The sequence below is a fragment of the Gossypium arboreum genome, chromosome 11 (assembly GCF_025698485.1).
Source record: "Gossypium arboreum isolate Shixiya-1 chromosome 11, ASM2569848v2, whole genome shotgun sequence".
Lineage (NCBI taxonomy): Eukaryota > Viridiplantae > Streptophyta > Magnoliopsida > Malvales > Malvaceae > Gossypium > Gossypium arboreum.
This window is the reverse complement of record NC_069080.1, coordinates 129,420,252-129,437,327: the sequence shown is the minus strand read 5'-3', so window position 1 is coordinate 129,437,327 and position 17,076 is coordinate 129,420,252. Positions and strand designations below refer to the sequence as shown.

At 34.2% G+C, this 17,076-nt stretch overlaps 1 protein-coding gene across 1 annotated transcript; it reads left to right on the top strand.

Moving 5' to 3' along the window:
* The first annotated feature begins 451 nt into the window (after positions 1 to 451).
* LOC108472186 (receptor-like protein 9DC1) lies at positions 452 to 13,627 on the top strand. The gene is made up of 7 exons (XM_053021403.1): positions 452 to 818; positions 867 to 1,125; positions 1,231 to 1,279; positions 7,989 to 8,433; positions 8,482 to 8,740; positions 8,846 to 8,894; positions 13,526 to 13,627. The coding sequence occupies exons 1-7, from the start codon at positions 452 to 454 to the stop codon at positions 13,625 to 13,627; spliced, it is 1,530 nt and encodes a 509-aa protein (XP_052877363.1).
* Positions 13,628 to 17,076: the final 3,449 nt, after the last annotated feature.

Below are 17,076 nucleotides of genomic sequence, written 5' to 3'. Positions count from 1 at the left end.
TTTGACTTTTCAAACAAATGGGTGGGTTCCAATACTTGAGTTCTTCCTCTCGTGGTTGATCTAGGGAATAATAATTTTCATGGTCAAATACCGAAAATTTTGCTAAGGGTTGCTTGTTGAAAAGTTTACGCATCAACAACAATGAATTAGAAGGGTCACTACCACAATCTTTGGGTAATTGCCAAGATTTAAAACTTCTCAATGTTGGAAACAACAATTTGAATGATACTTTCCCAATTGGTTACGAAATTTGGATCAGCTACAACTTCTTATCTTGAGGTCGAATAAATTTTACGGTCAAGTGGATAGCTTTGATGTTACAGTTTCCTTAAATCTTTTGCATGTCATTGATCTTTCTCACAATAACTTTAGTGGCTACTTACCTGCTCATTTTTTTGAACATTTGGATGCCATTAGAGAAGGGTATGGAAAGAAAGTTGAACCAAAGTACATGGTAGATGCAATTGGTGGAATTACAATGAATTATGCTCTTGGTTTATCCTTTACAACAAAAGGGTTGGAAACAAAGTTTCAATCACTAGTATCCATTTGGACGATGATTGACTTTTCTAGTAATCAGTTCTCGGGAGAAATTCCAAAAATGCTTGGTGAGCTTCATTTACTTATTGACCTAAACCTCTCCCATAACTGTTTAATAGGTCCTATTCCATCGTCTTTAGGCGATTTGTCAGAGCTTGAATCATTAGATCTCTCATCAAACAAGCTCGAAGGAAAAATTCCAACAGAGTTAAAAAATCTTGGATTCTTAGAGATATTAAACCTCTCTCAGAATCATCTCAAAGGACCCATTCCTCAAGGCAAATAATTTGATACTTTCACTAATGATTCCTACTTGGGAATTCTAGATTTATGTGGTTTGCCATTATCAAAAAGTTGTGATACTGACGAGGAAACTCCAGCCAAATTTGATAAAGATGGTGATGAACTGAATTGGAAAATTTCAATATTGATGGGATATGGAAGTGGGTTGGTGCTGGGAATGAGCATGGCATACATTGTATTCACAACTGGAAAACCATGGTGGTTGATTAGGATCATCGAGCGAGTTCAACAAAGATTTGCAGAAAGGTGGAGAAGCCAACTCTTCGGTGAGTTCAACAAGTTGTAAACAGAACAGAAAACTTCATAGCTTGTTGGTATGCAGGCCTTTTTCTGTAGCTGTTTGGGTGCTTTATTGTATGTTATGTAGTTTGCATTATGTTTTCTTAGGTCCTCTCTCATGGCAATGTTTCCTGGTGTGTTTTTGGTACGTGCACTGGTTTGTAAAGACTGTCGTTTTATCTTTTCAATAAAATTGATATGGATTAGTAAAAAAGAAAAGGAAACCCAAAATTGCAATAAGGAATACATACTCCAAGAATGGTTAATTTATTCCAAAGAATTTGTCAAGAATAAAGGGAGGTAAAATAATCCAAAATTTTATCTTTAATACTTTTGAATTGAATTTGAACCATAGTTTTAATTGCACAATACATTTGTTGTTTGTTTTTAACCTGAATCAGATTTGTCGGATATATATTTTTGAGGTTGATTTATTACAGAAGAGATCTGGAATTGAATCTATAAAAGGAAATGACTTGGTTTAGATTAATGTAAATCTTTTTGTGAAATTATAGATATCTTCATAGTCATGTACTTTTATATATTTAATTGGATAAATATATTCAGAAACCATTTCTAGAATTAATAGTAAAAATTTTGGAAAACTCTTTTAACAAATTACAGATGATTATAATAGGATTTTTAATATAAAACTGGCATAAGTCCTGGGCATTATCGTGGATAATAACATGATTCATTATCATTAAATAAAGTAAAAAAATTATATATATTTATAACTTTAAAGAATTTTTATGTATTTTTTACAAAATTCATGATTAATATCATTATATAGTTCTCAATCATGGATAGATTTGCAGCCCAAACTAATCATTGCATATAATATACATAAAAGTACCATTTATCTCTTTTATAACAAATTATTAGGTATAGTTTCATCTTCTTCTTTTTCTATTTTTATACATTTATGCAATTCCTTTTTACTTTTAAGTAATCGAAATAAAAATTTCTTTAGAATGTAATAGTAGTTTCCTTCAATAGATTACAACTTAAAAGTTGTTGTCATGCATCTAAAATGGTTAAAAGTAGTGTAGTAAATTAACCAACTACTTTTATTGGTTATACACATCGTACATGTATTACATAAAAAACATAGTTATTTTACATTTCTGCTCTAAAAACCTTCAAATCTCTAACTCTAACTCTATTTCAATTTATCTTCGGAAAAATTCCAACACCACCACCTTCACTGCAATGGTATGAAATTTCAAACAATAATTTTATTGGAGAAATCCTTCCTCAATATGCAATTTGACTTCTCTTATGGGTCTCATTCTATCTCGAGAATAATTTGGATGGAACAATTCTTGAGTGCATTGGAAACTTGATGTTGCTGAAGCGTGTGAAAGAGTAAAATTATTGTCTTGAAAAATCACACCAAGTTCAATTCCCGGAAAGAGAGGTAGATCACGAAGATCACTTAAATACCAAGTCTTTCCTAGCCGAATATCCCTCTATCGTAATTTAATAGCACAATAAATCACTACAATCACATTCACAAAATATGCAAAACAAATAATAAAGAACACCGAATTTTAACGAGGTTCAAAGAATTTTGCCTACGCCCTCGGGCACTACCAAATATATTTCACTCCAAAAATTACAAGTGAAATTTACAAATAGAGAGAGAATAATGCCTTAAGTAGAGAATGGCAATTATGGGATGAAGAAAGTAAGAAATGGTTAGGCCTATTTATAGTTGAGGTTCAAGGATCAACTTGCAATGTCCCTATACAATTAGGGACCAAAATTGCAATTATCCCATGCCAACTTTTAACCCAACTTGCCAACCAATATTACTTTCTATTTTTGGTGCCCACCCATTTTGACTTTTCAAACAAATGGGTGGGTTCCAATAATCTCCACCTTGAAGATTTGATTAGATAATCTTATCTTCACACAATTCTTCTCGCCTTTGACAACAATACTTGATAGTGCCTTCTTCAACTGTTAAACTTGTAGGATATTAATCAAGTTCCAACAATGTTCGAACTTGGTTGTTGTTACCACCTTGGTCATCATATCTTGGGATTATCTGCAGTCTTGATCTTTCAAGACAAATTTTCCCTCTTCAATAATTTCCGCACAAAATGGAATCGTGACGTCGATATGCTTTGTACGTGCATGATAGACTTGATTCTTTGCTAAATGAATAGCACTTTGACTATCACAATACACGTTAATATGCTCTGAACCAACCCCAAGGTTTTAGCCATACCTTGTAACCAAATAGCCTCCTTTCTGACCTCTCCATTACATGACCATGTACTCGGCTTCGTGGTTGACAATGCAAGCGTAGATCGTAGTGTAGACTTCCAACTTATTGGTCCTCCAAGCAAGTGTAAAGACATAACCGTGGTTGATCTTCGCTTGTCCAAATCACCGCATAGTCGTAATCAACGTATCCAATAACACCTTTACCAAGTGTATTATCCTCGCTTGAACAAGAATCCAACATCCACGGTCTTACGAATATACCGTAGAATCTATTTCACGACTTGCCAATGTCCTTTTCGTGATTATGCATATACCGCTCACTATACTAATCGCACTGTGAAATGTCGGGTCTTGTACACACCATTGCATACATCAAGCTACCCATCGCATTAGAATACGGAACTTGCAACATGTATTCTCGTTCCGTATTCGTCGAAGGAGATAGTTGTGCGTAAAGCTTGAAATGAGAAGCCAACGGGTACTTACAGGTTTTGTCGCTTCGTTCATGCCAAACCGTAGTACCTTTTTCAAATATCGCTTCGAGACAAGCTAACTCTATTATGAGCTCTATCTCTCCATATTTCCATGCCGAGAATCTTTTAGCTTCTCCTAGATCTTTCATCTCAAACTCGAGATTGAGTTGAGTCTTCAATCTTTCAATCTCAACTTTGCTCTTAGATGCTATTAGCATATCATCAACATATAAGAGCAAGTATATGAAAGTTTCTTCTTGTAGCTTCGAAAATACACGCAATGATCAAATTTACTTCTTGTGTACCTTTGCCCTTTCATGAACTCGATCAAATCGCTTGTACCATCGCTCGGAGATTGCTTCAATCCATAAAGCGACTTTGTCGGTTTGCAAACCCAATTTTCTTTTCCAGCAACCTTGAATCCATCCGGTGAGTCATATAGATTTCCTCTTCCAAATCACCGTGTAAAAACGCGGTCTTCACATCAAGCTGAACTAGTTCAAGATCATATTGCGCAACCAAGGCTAGCAAAATCTGAATAGACGAATGCTTCACAACTGGAGAAAACACTTCATTGTAATCTATTCCTTCTTTCTGAGCGTAACCCTTTGCTACCAATCTAGCCTTGTATCGAATTTCAATTTTATCAGGAAATCCTTCCTTCTTTGCATACACCCATTTGCATCCAATTGCCTTCTTTCCCTTGGGTAGTGTCACCAACTCCCAGGTCTTATTTTTATGAAGAGACTGCATTTCTTCATTCATTGCTTGCTTCCACTTTACACCATCGTGGTTACTTATCGCGTCGTAAGTAGAAGGAACATCATCATCTGCAATTGGAAGTGCATAGGCCACTATATCATCAAAGCGAGCAGGGCTTACGAATCTCTCTTCTTGGCCTTCTATATGCAATTGAATCTTGTTGTTGTAGAGGTTCTTGGGTAGGAACCTCTTCATCATTTGTCCCTCCAATATTAGCCGGATCATCGTTAACGTTTTCAAGCTCCACCGCTGCAAAGTACTCTTGGTTTTGTCATCCTTTGTGAATCCTTGTACTTCAACATGGTTGATTCATCAAAAGTCACATCTCATCGAAAACAATTTTCCTTGTATTAGGACACCGAGACGGTATCCTTTTACTCCATCGTTATACCCAAGAATAATGCTTTCTTTGCTCTTGGGTCTAACTTAGATTCTTTACATGATAATATGCGGTGGAACCAAATACATGTAAAGAATCATAATCGTGAGTGATTTACCATCCACATCTCCATAGGAGTTTTTCCATTTATTGCGGTGATGGCAAACGGTTAATTAGATGGCACGCATATGTAATCGCCTCATTAAAATTCTTTGTCCAATCCAAAGATTGGACAACATACATCGAACTTTCTCCAAGATAGTTCGATTCATGCGTTCTCGCCACCCCATTCTCATGTGGTGTATCCCGAACAGTGAAGTGTCGCACAATGCCCTCATCTTGGCATACTTGTAGAAATGGATCATTTTGTACTCGGTACCATTATCCGATCGAAGTCGTTTGACCTTTCGACGGATCCGAGTCTCCACCATTTTCTTCCATTTTAAATGCATCCAAAACTTCACTTTTCTTTTCATTAGATACACCCATACTTTTCTTGAATAATCATCAACAAAAGTAACAAAATAGTGCATACCTCCCAAAGAAGCTACTTTGGTAGGTCCCCACACATCACTGTGAACGTAGTCCGAATTCCTTCAGATTGTGAATTGCTAGACCAAATTTTACCCTCTTCGCTTGCCCGAACACAATGTTCAGTAATTCCATTTTGCAAGAATTTGCACCTTTCAACAAGCCTTGCTTCGCCAATATCTGCAAAGCTTTTTCACCAAAGATGTCCCAATCGCATATGCCATAATCGGTAGCCTCGAATCTACATCTTTTGTAGAAATTGTTGATGTTGATCCAATAATTGTACTTCCATTTAAAAAGTACAAGTTATTTCTTCTTGTGCCTTTCATCACCGTCAATTGACCAGCTACTACTTTTAGTAATCCATCTCTCAAAGTGATTGTGAGCCCTTTAGATTCTAGGGCCCTAATGAGATGAGATTTTCTTCGAGCTAGGTACGTAGCGAACATCTGTCAAGACTTGGATTGAGCCGTCGTGATTCTTCAATTGACTGTACCCACTCCCATTGTCTTACAAGCACTATCATTGCCCATAAGAACAATTCCACCTTCTAGCTCTTTAAGACTAGAAAACCAGTCCTTATTAGGACACATATGGTAAGTACATCCCGAATCCAAAATCCACTCATCCGTTTGACATGCCATTGCCATGCCAACCAAGCTAAAGTCGACTCCTCATCATGCTCACACACATGCATTAGAAATAGCCTTGCCCTTTTGTAGCTTAGGACAATTCTTTTTCCAATGCCCTTTTCATGGCAAAAGGCACATTCATCTTTGGCGGGTCTCCTTTGGACTTTCCCTTCTACCAGATTTGTCATTGTGTGAACGTCCTCTTCTTCGTTAAGACTTCTGCGGTTGTATCTCCGTGATCTCTTTTATCTTTCTTTCGAGTCTCAGATCTATACAACACTTTCTGATCGCATCAAATGTGATCGTGTCCTTCCCATGAAGCAATGTGGTGGTAAGATGATCATATTCATCGAGAAGGAATTCAACAACAATAATGCCTTGTCTTCATCTTCAAATTTCTCATCCAAATTTAGCAAGTCTGCTAAAATTTTATTGAATGAGTTCACATGGTCATTCATCGACATACCGGTGCATACGTGAATCGATAAAGTTTCTTTTTCATATAAAGCCTATTTTCAAGACTTTTCGTTAGAAACTTTTCTTCCAGGTATCCCATAACTTCTTCACGATGTCTCCCTCATGATGAGTACTTCGCTTTGGCCAAACATAGGCGGATTGTACCACACGCCTTTGTCTATTGATCTTGGCCCACTCCTTGTCATCCATCTTGTCGTTTTTCTTCAAGGGCTATATCTAGCTCTTGGCGACATAAGACATCCAGATCTCACATTGCCACATACCAAAATTATTGGTACCGTCAAATTTCTCTACTTCAAATTTTGCATTTGTCACAGAGTCCTTGCGATGACGATGTCACGCCATTTTTCTCCTCAATCCCAACTCATCAGATCGTGAACAAGATCAGTATTCGTAAATAGTGCCTTATACATGAATAGTAATTGTATACGTGAATAGTGTCAGATATCGTGAATAGTACCGTAAACGGTCGTATTCCCCAAGTACGAATCTGGCTCTGATACCAATTGTTGCGCGGAAGCGTGTGAAAGAGTAAAATTATTGTACTGAAAAATCACACCAAGTTCAATTCCCAGGAAAGAGAGGTAGATCACGAAGATCACTTAAATACCAAGTCTTTCCTAGCCAGAATATCCCTCTATCGTAATTTAATAGCACAATAAATCACTACAATCACATTCACAAAATATACAAAACAAATAATAAAGAACACGAATTTTAACGAGGTTCAAGAAATTTTGCCTACGCCCTCAGCACTACCAAATATATTTCACTCCAAAAATTACAAGTGAAATTTACAAATAGAGAGAGAATAATGCCTTAAGTAGAGAATGGCAATTATGGGATGAAAAAGTAAGAAATGGTTAGGCCTATTTATAGTTGAGGTTCAAGGATCAACTTGCAATGTCCCTATACAATTAGGGACCAAAATTGCAATTATCCCATGCCAACTTTTAACCCAACTTGCCAACCAATATTACTTTCTACTTTGGTGCCCACCCATTTTGACTTTTCAAACAAATGGGTGGGTTCCAATACTTGAGTTCTTCCTCTCGTGGTTGATCTAGGGAATAATAATTTTCATGGTCAAATACCAGAAAATTTTGCTAAGGGTTGCTTGTTGAAAAGTTTACGCATCAACAACAATGAATTAGAAGGGTCACTACCACAATCTTTGGGTAATTGCCAAGATTTAAAACTTCTCAATGTTGGAAACAACAATTTGAATGATACTTTCCCCAATTGGTTACGAAATTTGGATCAGCTACAACTTCTTATCTTGAGGTCGAATAAATTTTACGGTCAAGTGGATAGCTTTGATGTTACAGTTTCCTTAAATCTTTTGCATGTCATTGATCTTTCTCACAATAACTTTAGTGGCTACTTACCTGCTCATTTTTTGAACATTTGGATGCCATTAGAGAAGGGTATGGAAAGAAAGTTGAACCAAAGTACATGGTAGATGCAATTGGTGGAATTACAATGAATTATGCTCTTGGTTTATCCTTTACAACAAAAGGGTTGGAAACAAAGTTTCAATCACTAGTATCCATTTGGACGATGATTGACTTTTCTAGTAATCAGTTCTCGGGAGAAATTCCAAAAATGCTTGGTGAGCTTCATTTACTTATTGACCTAAACCTCTCCCATAACTGTTTAATAGGTCCTATTCCATCGTCTTTAGGCGATTTGTCAGAGCTTGAATCATTAGATCTCTCATCAAACAAGCTCGAAGGAAAAATTCCAACAGAGTTAAAAAATCTTGGATTCTTAGAGATATTAAACCTCTCTCAGAATCATCTCAAAGGACCCATTCCTCAAGGCAAATAATTTGATACTTTCACTAATGATTCCTACTTGGGAATTCTAGATTTATGTGGTTTGCCATTATCAAAAAGTTGTGATACTGACGAGGAAACTCCAGCCAAATTTGATAAAGATGGTGATGAACTGAATTGGAAAATTTCAATATTGATGGGATATGGAAGTGGGTTGGTGCTGGGAATGAGCATGGCATACATTGTATTCACAACTGGAAAACCATGGTGGTTGATTAGGATCATCGAGCGAGTTCAACAAAGATTTGCAGAAAGGTGGAGAAGCCAACTCTTCGGTGAGTTCAACAAGTTGTAAACAGAACAGAAAACTTCATAGCTTGTTGGTATGCAGGCCTTTTTCTGTAGCTGTTTGGGTGCTTTATTGTATGTTATGTAGTTTGCATTATGTTTTCTTAGGTCCTCTCTCATGGCAATGTTTCCTGGTGTGTTTTTGGTACGTGCACTGGTTTGTAAAGACTGTCGTTTTATCTTTTCAATAAAATTGATATGGATTAGTAAAAAAAAAGAAAAGGGAAACCCAAAAATTGCAATAAGGAATACATACTCCAAGAATGGTTAATTTATTCCAAAGAATTTGTCAAGAATAAAGGGAGGTAAAATAATCCAAAATTTTATCTTTAATACTTTTGAATTGAATTTGAACCATAGTTTTAATTGCACAATACATTTGTTGTTTGTTTTAACCTGAATCAGATTTGTCGGATATATATTTTTGAGGTTGATTTATTACAGAAGAGATCTGGAATTGAATCTATAAAAGGAAATGACTTGGTTTAGATTAATGTAAATCTTTTGTGAAATTATAGATATCTTCATAGTCATGTACTTTTATATATTTAATTGGATAAATATATTCAGAAACCATTTCTAGAATTAATAGTAAAAATTTTGGAAAACTCTTTTAACAAATTACAGATGATTATAATAGGATTTTTAATATAAAACTGGCATAAGTCCTGGGCATTATGCGTGGATAATAACATGATTCATTATCATTAAATAAAGTAAAAAAATTATATATATTTATAACTTTAAAGAATTTTTATGTATTTTTTACAAAATTCATGATTAATATCATTATATAGTTCTCAATCATGGATAGATTTGCAGCCCAAACTAATCATTGCATATAATACACATTTGCAATACACAAGAATAGATAAGAACAATCATATAATTTAATCAAATTAAAATTAAACCAATAAATTCTACATAAAATAACAAATATATATATATATATATATATATCCGCGTAGAAAACACAACAAATAGACTTGAGAATGGATTTATAAATTAATAGAGATGCAAATAAAGTATTATATAAATTAAACTTCTTAATAGAAATCGAATCAATTTTTTAAAAAAAATTATTAGACTTACTTAGATAATTGTGGATGAGAAGTAGAGACTACGAGCATTCTTTGCAGTGAAGAGATACTGATCATACTCAAGCAAATCTCCAGCAACCACTCACGGTTTTTTTAAAACCAAACAATTAAATTTCAATATTTGGAGCCCAACAAAATTTTGACGTAAACTAAAGACCTATCACTTTTGAATAAAATTGTGCTGATAATGTGTTATAAAATAGTAATAATAATGCAAAGAACACAAGAATAATAGATGAAAATAAGAGGGATTTTTATTGCATTTCTCTTTTTCTATCATCACTACAAGTAGTATATTCCTATATATATAAGGAGATTAGACCCCTCATTTTCTAATACATAAATAGGAAATGGGTTACAAGAAGATGAAAGGTGAAGAGTTAAGGAAGATGAAAGGTTGAACATTTACATAATAACATTCATAACATGGAGGACTTAAAATAAATACTAATAATTTTATTTAAAAAATCTTAAATTCTAAAACCCTGACCCTTAAATATGAGACCATGGACTTTATACCCAAGACCCTAAACCTAAAATCCTTAAACTCAATATCTTAAATATGAGAATTATTAATATTTATTTATAATAATTATATTTAAATAAAATTATTAGTATGTATTTATAAACCCTCCATATATTTTAATTTAATTTAATGATGATATGTCATTCATTCACCATAGATGAATTTTATTTTCAAAATATACAATTAATCAAATGAAAAGTACTTGATATAACTATAAATAGCTTCGAGGCAAATTTATTAAGTAAAAAGAGATTCATAACTAGTGAGAAATCCAGTAAAGCTAATAATAGAGTTGTACGCAAAGTTAAATCTTTTGTTGTAACTCCATATGATAAAATATTAAGTATAATAACTTAATTTAATTTAATTAGAGGTGTTCATAAGCTAGATCAAGCATATGTTCAGTTTTAAAAAATTTTTAGGCTAGCAACTGATCAGGTCAAATCCCATTTCATTATTTAAAAATAATAAATTTATTTAAATTTAATTATGAAAATATATAAATTTAAAATTTAAAAATCATTAATTATGAAAATATATAAATTTAAAATTAAAAATCATTCTACATAAATTTATTCAAGTCTCTCAAATAAATAGAAGTTTTCAAAGTATTACTACCATACTAAATGACAATCACAATCCTCTCTAAACAACAACTCAAATAGCTAAATGTACAATATAATATTAATGGCGAAGTAAGGTGGATTATTGGAAGATAAGCCTCAAGTTTTGTCTCAATCCAATATCTTTGATCCAAAAGATTAGATATAATCGATCCGATTCTCAAGATACATTTCTCCATGTGAATTGATTTTCATTGATGGGCTTGAGTAATACAACACTATCAAGATAGCCCAAAGATTTTGATATAAGCATTTTGTCGAAACCATTTTTTTTTGAAAAATAGGGTCGTCGATTTTTTTTTTGAAAATGAAAATGGGGAGTTACCACTAATCTTTTTTGTTTAGGTGTGATAGGATCACCTCGTAATTTGATTATTTTAATAAAATGTTTTGTTTTACTAAAACAGCAATTTTGGTCTACGAAATTCAAGAAAACGGGTTAGGGAGTTGGTTACGTACGAGGAAGGATTAGCACCCTCGTAACGCTCAAAATTGGTACCTAATTGATTAATTAATGTTTTAATGTCAAAATTTTATAATCTGTAAAGAATTTAAAAATATGATCCTTCTTTTTATTAATGTTAATTTTATAAAAATGTTTGGATAAATCAAGCGGATGCTAAAGACCTTCTTGTCCCAAGTAATAAAATGTCACATCCAAGACGTTAGGACACATCATTTTAAACCTTCGAGAATAAGCTTGTCTTTTGATTTTCAAAACTCATGCATTTTAATTTTAAAAGGATATTCGATCATTTGGGTCAAACGAGAAAATCGAAATCCAAGACGTTAGGGCATGATATTGCCTTTATTTTTAACCTTTTTGAATGAATACAAGTGTAAATTTTTTAAAGTGATGTATATTTATCTCATTGGAGTAAAAATACTTAATCATTTCTAAATATAATGCATGAAGTGGGGCGATGAATCGATACAAAATGAATGCATAGATAGCGTGTTGGAACAATAAAATATAACATAGATAAAGACATATTTCAATAATAATTTAAATAAAACTAAAAAATGAAAAATTAATATACGATTTAAAAAACGTGACTTAGAAATAAACGAGAAATAATAAAATCACAAAGAAAGAGGAAAAACAAATAAAGTAAAATAAAATAAAATATGAAATACAAGTATGAAAATATGTGTAAAATACGAACCGAATGAAAATGGAAAAACAATAATAATAACAGATGGGTAAATATACAAATAATAAAAATGAAATTTGAAATAGTAAAAACGAGATAATAAATAATAATAAAATAGTAAAAAGATACGAATGGAAAAAAATGTAACTATTTTGATTTAATACATAAAAGCAAATAATCAATCAATAGGTAAATAAATAAACAACAATAGTAAGAAAGAAAATATACCAACATCAAAATATATATAAATGAATAAATAATAATGACGGAGGAAAAGATGAAACAAATAGGTAGATTCCGAAAGAAATAGATAAAAATAATAAATAATAAATAAATAATAATAATAATAATAAAGTAAAGAAATATTAAATAAACGATTAAATAAAGAAATAAAGAAATTAAATTAAATGAGAGACTAAATTGATGTTTAAACTAAACTACAAGTATAAAATATAACAAAATAAGTTAATCGGATGGCAAAACAATAAAAGGGACTAATTCAAAATGTGCAAAAAAGTTAATCGGATGGCAAAACAATAAAAGGGACTAATTCAAAATGTGCAAAAAAGTCAAAGGATTAATACGGAAAATATCCCAAATCCATTAGTGCGCTGTTCCCTTCAGCTAATCAGGGGACTAAATTAAAAGCGAAATAAAATTAACAAGCCAAATCTTAAAAGAGGATAAATAAAAGAATTGGGACTGAATTGAAAATGACTCTGAAAGCAGATGGACCAGCAACATAAACATCCCAAAAAATGCAAACACGCGGATCCCTAGGAGCGGGTTCGGTCGCGCGCAGGTCAATACTAAACGACTTCATTTTGGGGCGTTTCAAGCTATCCCAAAACGGCATCGTTTTGGTGTCTTATTTAAGCCTCAAATTTTTTAACAAATTTCACTTTCTACTTGTATTCCTAAAAAAAAAAAAATTCAGCCAACCCCTCTTTTTTTCTCATAGCCCCCCCGGCCGGAAAAAATAAAAAAGGGGCCATTTTTGGCCTTTTGACTCCCCGAGCCAAAAAAAAGTATCGTTTTTCATCGGAAACAACGAACCCAGCCTTCTACAGCGGCGCGAATGCAAAAAGAAGGGGTAAGATTTGACTTTTCTTTTATATTTTTTGTTTTCTCTTTTTTAAAAAAAAATAAAATAAGTGAAATAAAAATGAAAATAGAAGCAAAATAAAAAACCACCTTTGGAAATCTCTGTTTCGAATGCTCTTATTCTTACGTATTTCAATCATTGTATTTTTTTGTATTTTTATTCTCTGTAAAAAAAATACATTCGATTTCATGGCCTTTATAGCCGAAAAAATACATTGTTTTTTGCTTGTTTTTCTTCTTTTTTCTTGCTGCTGTGTTGTTGTCCTTTTCTTTTCTTGCAGGTAGGGAGGCCAGCTAGCACGCGGTGGTGCGTGGATGCCGTACATGGGAGCAACGGCGGCACCAAGCTGTTGGGGCTAGGGTTTGCTGAAAATGTTGTTTAGGTTTTGGGCCTTTTTGGGCTTACGGTTTAGTTGGGTCTTGTTTTAATATTATTGGGTCATATTTTGTTGTTGGGCTATGGACTATTGTAATTTGGGTTGTAATTTTGGCCCTGGACTGTTTATTTGGTTTAATTTCTTTTTATTTTTTTGGGTCCAAGTTAAAATTGGCCTATTACACATTTGACTATTCGGCAACATACAAACTAAAAAAAGCAATGCTCATAAGAGTATTCGGCAACATAGCAATAAGCACAATTTCACATTCACCTAACATCAACAACAGCTCATAAGCATCCGACCAATGCCTTGAAGAGCACACATCCATTCAATCAATACCACACACACAAAAGTCACAAATGAGTTTGGACACACACTTGAATCTATGCAAAAAGAAGAGTACCTACACATTTACAAAAGCCTCAAGGAATGTTGGACTACATAGGAATCGAGACGAGTAAAAATGTGACACATAATAAAAATCCACGAAACATGGCCACACGGTCATGTGGAGGTCTACACGCTTGTGCGATGGTCTACACACCCGTGTGCAAGTTGCACACACCCATGTAGAGGAGACACACACCCATGTGATTGAGTTACATTGCCGTGTGAGCAGCCCGTGTAACTCATTATCCAAAATAGTTAAAATATGGCGCAGAGCAGACATAGTCGTGTGGAAATCTCACACACCTATGTGGCTAAGGGACACAGCTGTGTGTCCAAAACACATGCCCGTGTGAATAATGACCAAAATCCCCAAACGTAGCCACATGGTTGTCTGGCACCAAAAATCACCCAAAAGTTCTAATTCCAATCTCGCATAGTGATATGAACCGCCCGTGTGTGGCACACACCCTGAGGCCACCCGTGAAGTCACAAAACCACCTTAAAATAGCCTGAAAATCGTGAAATCCTTCATCAAAAGTCCCTAACCTCTTAATAGTTTAGAAACACATGAACTTGTATAGATTTCCATGCCATTCAATAGCAATACTGTACATCAATTGAGCAATTTCCAGAACACATAGAAATTAACGTATTCCACAAAATGAAAATTAATGAAATTGAAGAGTTCCAAACACACACCTGATTTGCGAGATAAGCACCCAAAAACAATCAATGAACCACAATTGCCTCATCTTGAAACTCAGTTACATCTCTCTCTTGAAGCTGTATTAATTGAAGACGACAAAGGGAAAGAAAGCCAGAATGAAGGGAAAGGGAAAATTTTAAAAAGTCTCCATAATACTGACCTAAATTTTTGGAATCAAGAACAATAGGAGAAACCTTAGGTGAGAAAAGAGGGAGAGAGAGAAGAGGAACATGAAGAGAAATTTTTGGAATAACTTCTTTTTTTAGATTAAAAAATAAAATAAAATAACAAATAATAGATAAAATAAATAAGTATTAAAATTTTAAAGCAAAACTCAAATAAAATTTATCCCTCTAAAACACTCACAAGGATTTGAACACACCAACATGTATAGTGTTGCGCGGAAGCGTGTGAAAGAGTAAAAATATTGTACTGAAAAATCACACTAAGTTCAATTCCCAGGAAAGAGAGGTGGATCACGAGGATCACTTAAGTACCAAGTCTTTCCTAGCCAGAATATCCCTCTATCGTAATTTAATAGCACAATAAATCACTACAATCACATTCACAAAATATGCAAAATAAATAATAAAGAACACCGAATTTTAACGAGGTTCAAAGAAATTTTGCCTACGCCCCGGGCACTACCAAATATATTTCACTCCAAAATTACAAGTGAAATTTACAAATAGGGAGAGAGAATAATGCCTTAAGTAGAGAATGGCAATTATAGGATGAAGAAAGTAAGAAATGGTTAGGCCTATTTATAGTTGAGGTTCAAGGATCAACTTGCAATGTCCCTATACAATTAGGGACCAAAATTGCAATTATCCCATGCCAACTTTTAACCCAACTTGCCAACCAATATTACTTTCATTTTTCGGTGCCCACCCATTTTGACTTTTCAAACAAATGGGTGGGTTCCAATAATCTCCACCTTGAAGATTTGATTAGGATAATCTTATCTTCACACAATTCTTTCTGCCTTTGACAACAATACTTGATAGTGCCTTCTTCAACTGTTAAACTTGCAGGATATTAATCAAGTTCAAACAATGTTCGAACTTGGTTGCTGTTACCACCTTGGTCATCATATCTGCGGGATTATCTGCAGTCTTGATCTTTCAAGACAAATTTTCCCTCTTCAATAATTTCCGCACAAAATGGAATCAGACGTCGATATGCTTTGCGTGCATGATAGACTTGATTCTTTGCTAAATGAATAGCACTTTGACTATCACAATACACGTTAATATGCTCCTGAACCAACCCCAAGGTTTTAGCCATACCTTGTAACCAAATAGCCTCCTTTACAGCCTCTGTTACAGCCATGTACTCGACTTCTGTGGTTGACAATACAACTGTAGACTGTAGTGTAGACTTCCAACTTATTGGTCCTCCAGCAAGTGTAAACACATAACCGGTGGTTGATCTTCGCTTGTCCAAATCACCGGCATAGTCGAATCAACGTACCTAATAACACCTTTACCAAGTGTATTATCCTCGCTTGAACAAGAATCCAACATCCACGGTCTTCGAATATACCGTAGAATCCATTTCACGACTTGCCAATGTCCTTTTCCGTGATTATGCATATACCTGCTCACTATACTAACTGCCTGTGAAATGTCGGGTCTTGTACACACCATTGCATACATCAAGCTACCCACTGCATTAGAATACGGAACTTGCAACATGTATTCTCGTTCCGTATTCGTCGAAGGAGATAGTTGTGCGTAAAGCTTGAAATGAGAAGCCAACGGGTACTTACAGTTTTGTCTCGCTTCGCTCATGCCAAACTCAGTAGTACCTTTTTCAAATATTGCTTCGAGACAAGCTAACTCTATTATGAGCTCTATCTCCATATTTCCATGCCGAGAATCTTTTAGCTTCTCCTAGATCTTTCATCTCAAACTCGAGATTGAGTTGAGTCTTCAATCTTTCAATCTCAACTTTGCTCTTAGATGCTATTAGCATATCATCAACATATAAGAGCAAGTATATGAAAGTTTCTTCTTGTAGCTTCGAAAATACACGCAATGATCAAATTTACTTCTTGTGTACCTTTGCCCTTTCATGAACTGATCAAATCGCTTGTACCATCGCCTCGAGATTGCTTCAATCCATAAAGCGACTTTGTCGGTTTGCAAACCCAATTTTCTTTTCCAGCAACCTTGAATCCATCCGGTGAGTCATATAGATTTCCTCTTCCAAATCACCGTAAAAACGCGGTCTTCACATCAAGTGAACTAGTTCAAGATCATATTGCGCAACCAAGGCTAGCAAAATCCGAATAGACGAATGCTTCACAACCGAGAAAACACTTCATTGTAATCTATTCCTTCTTTCGAGTGTA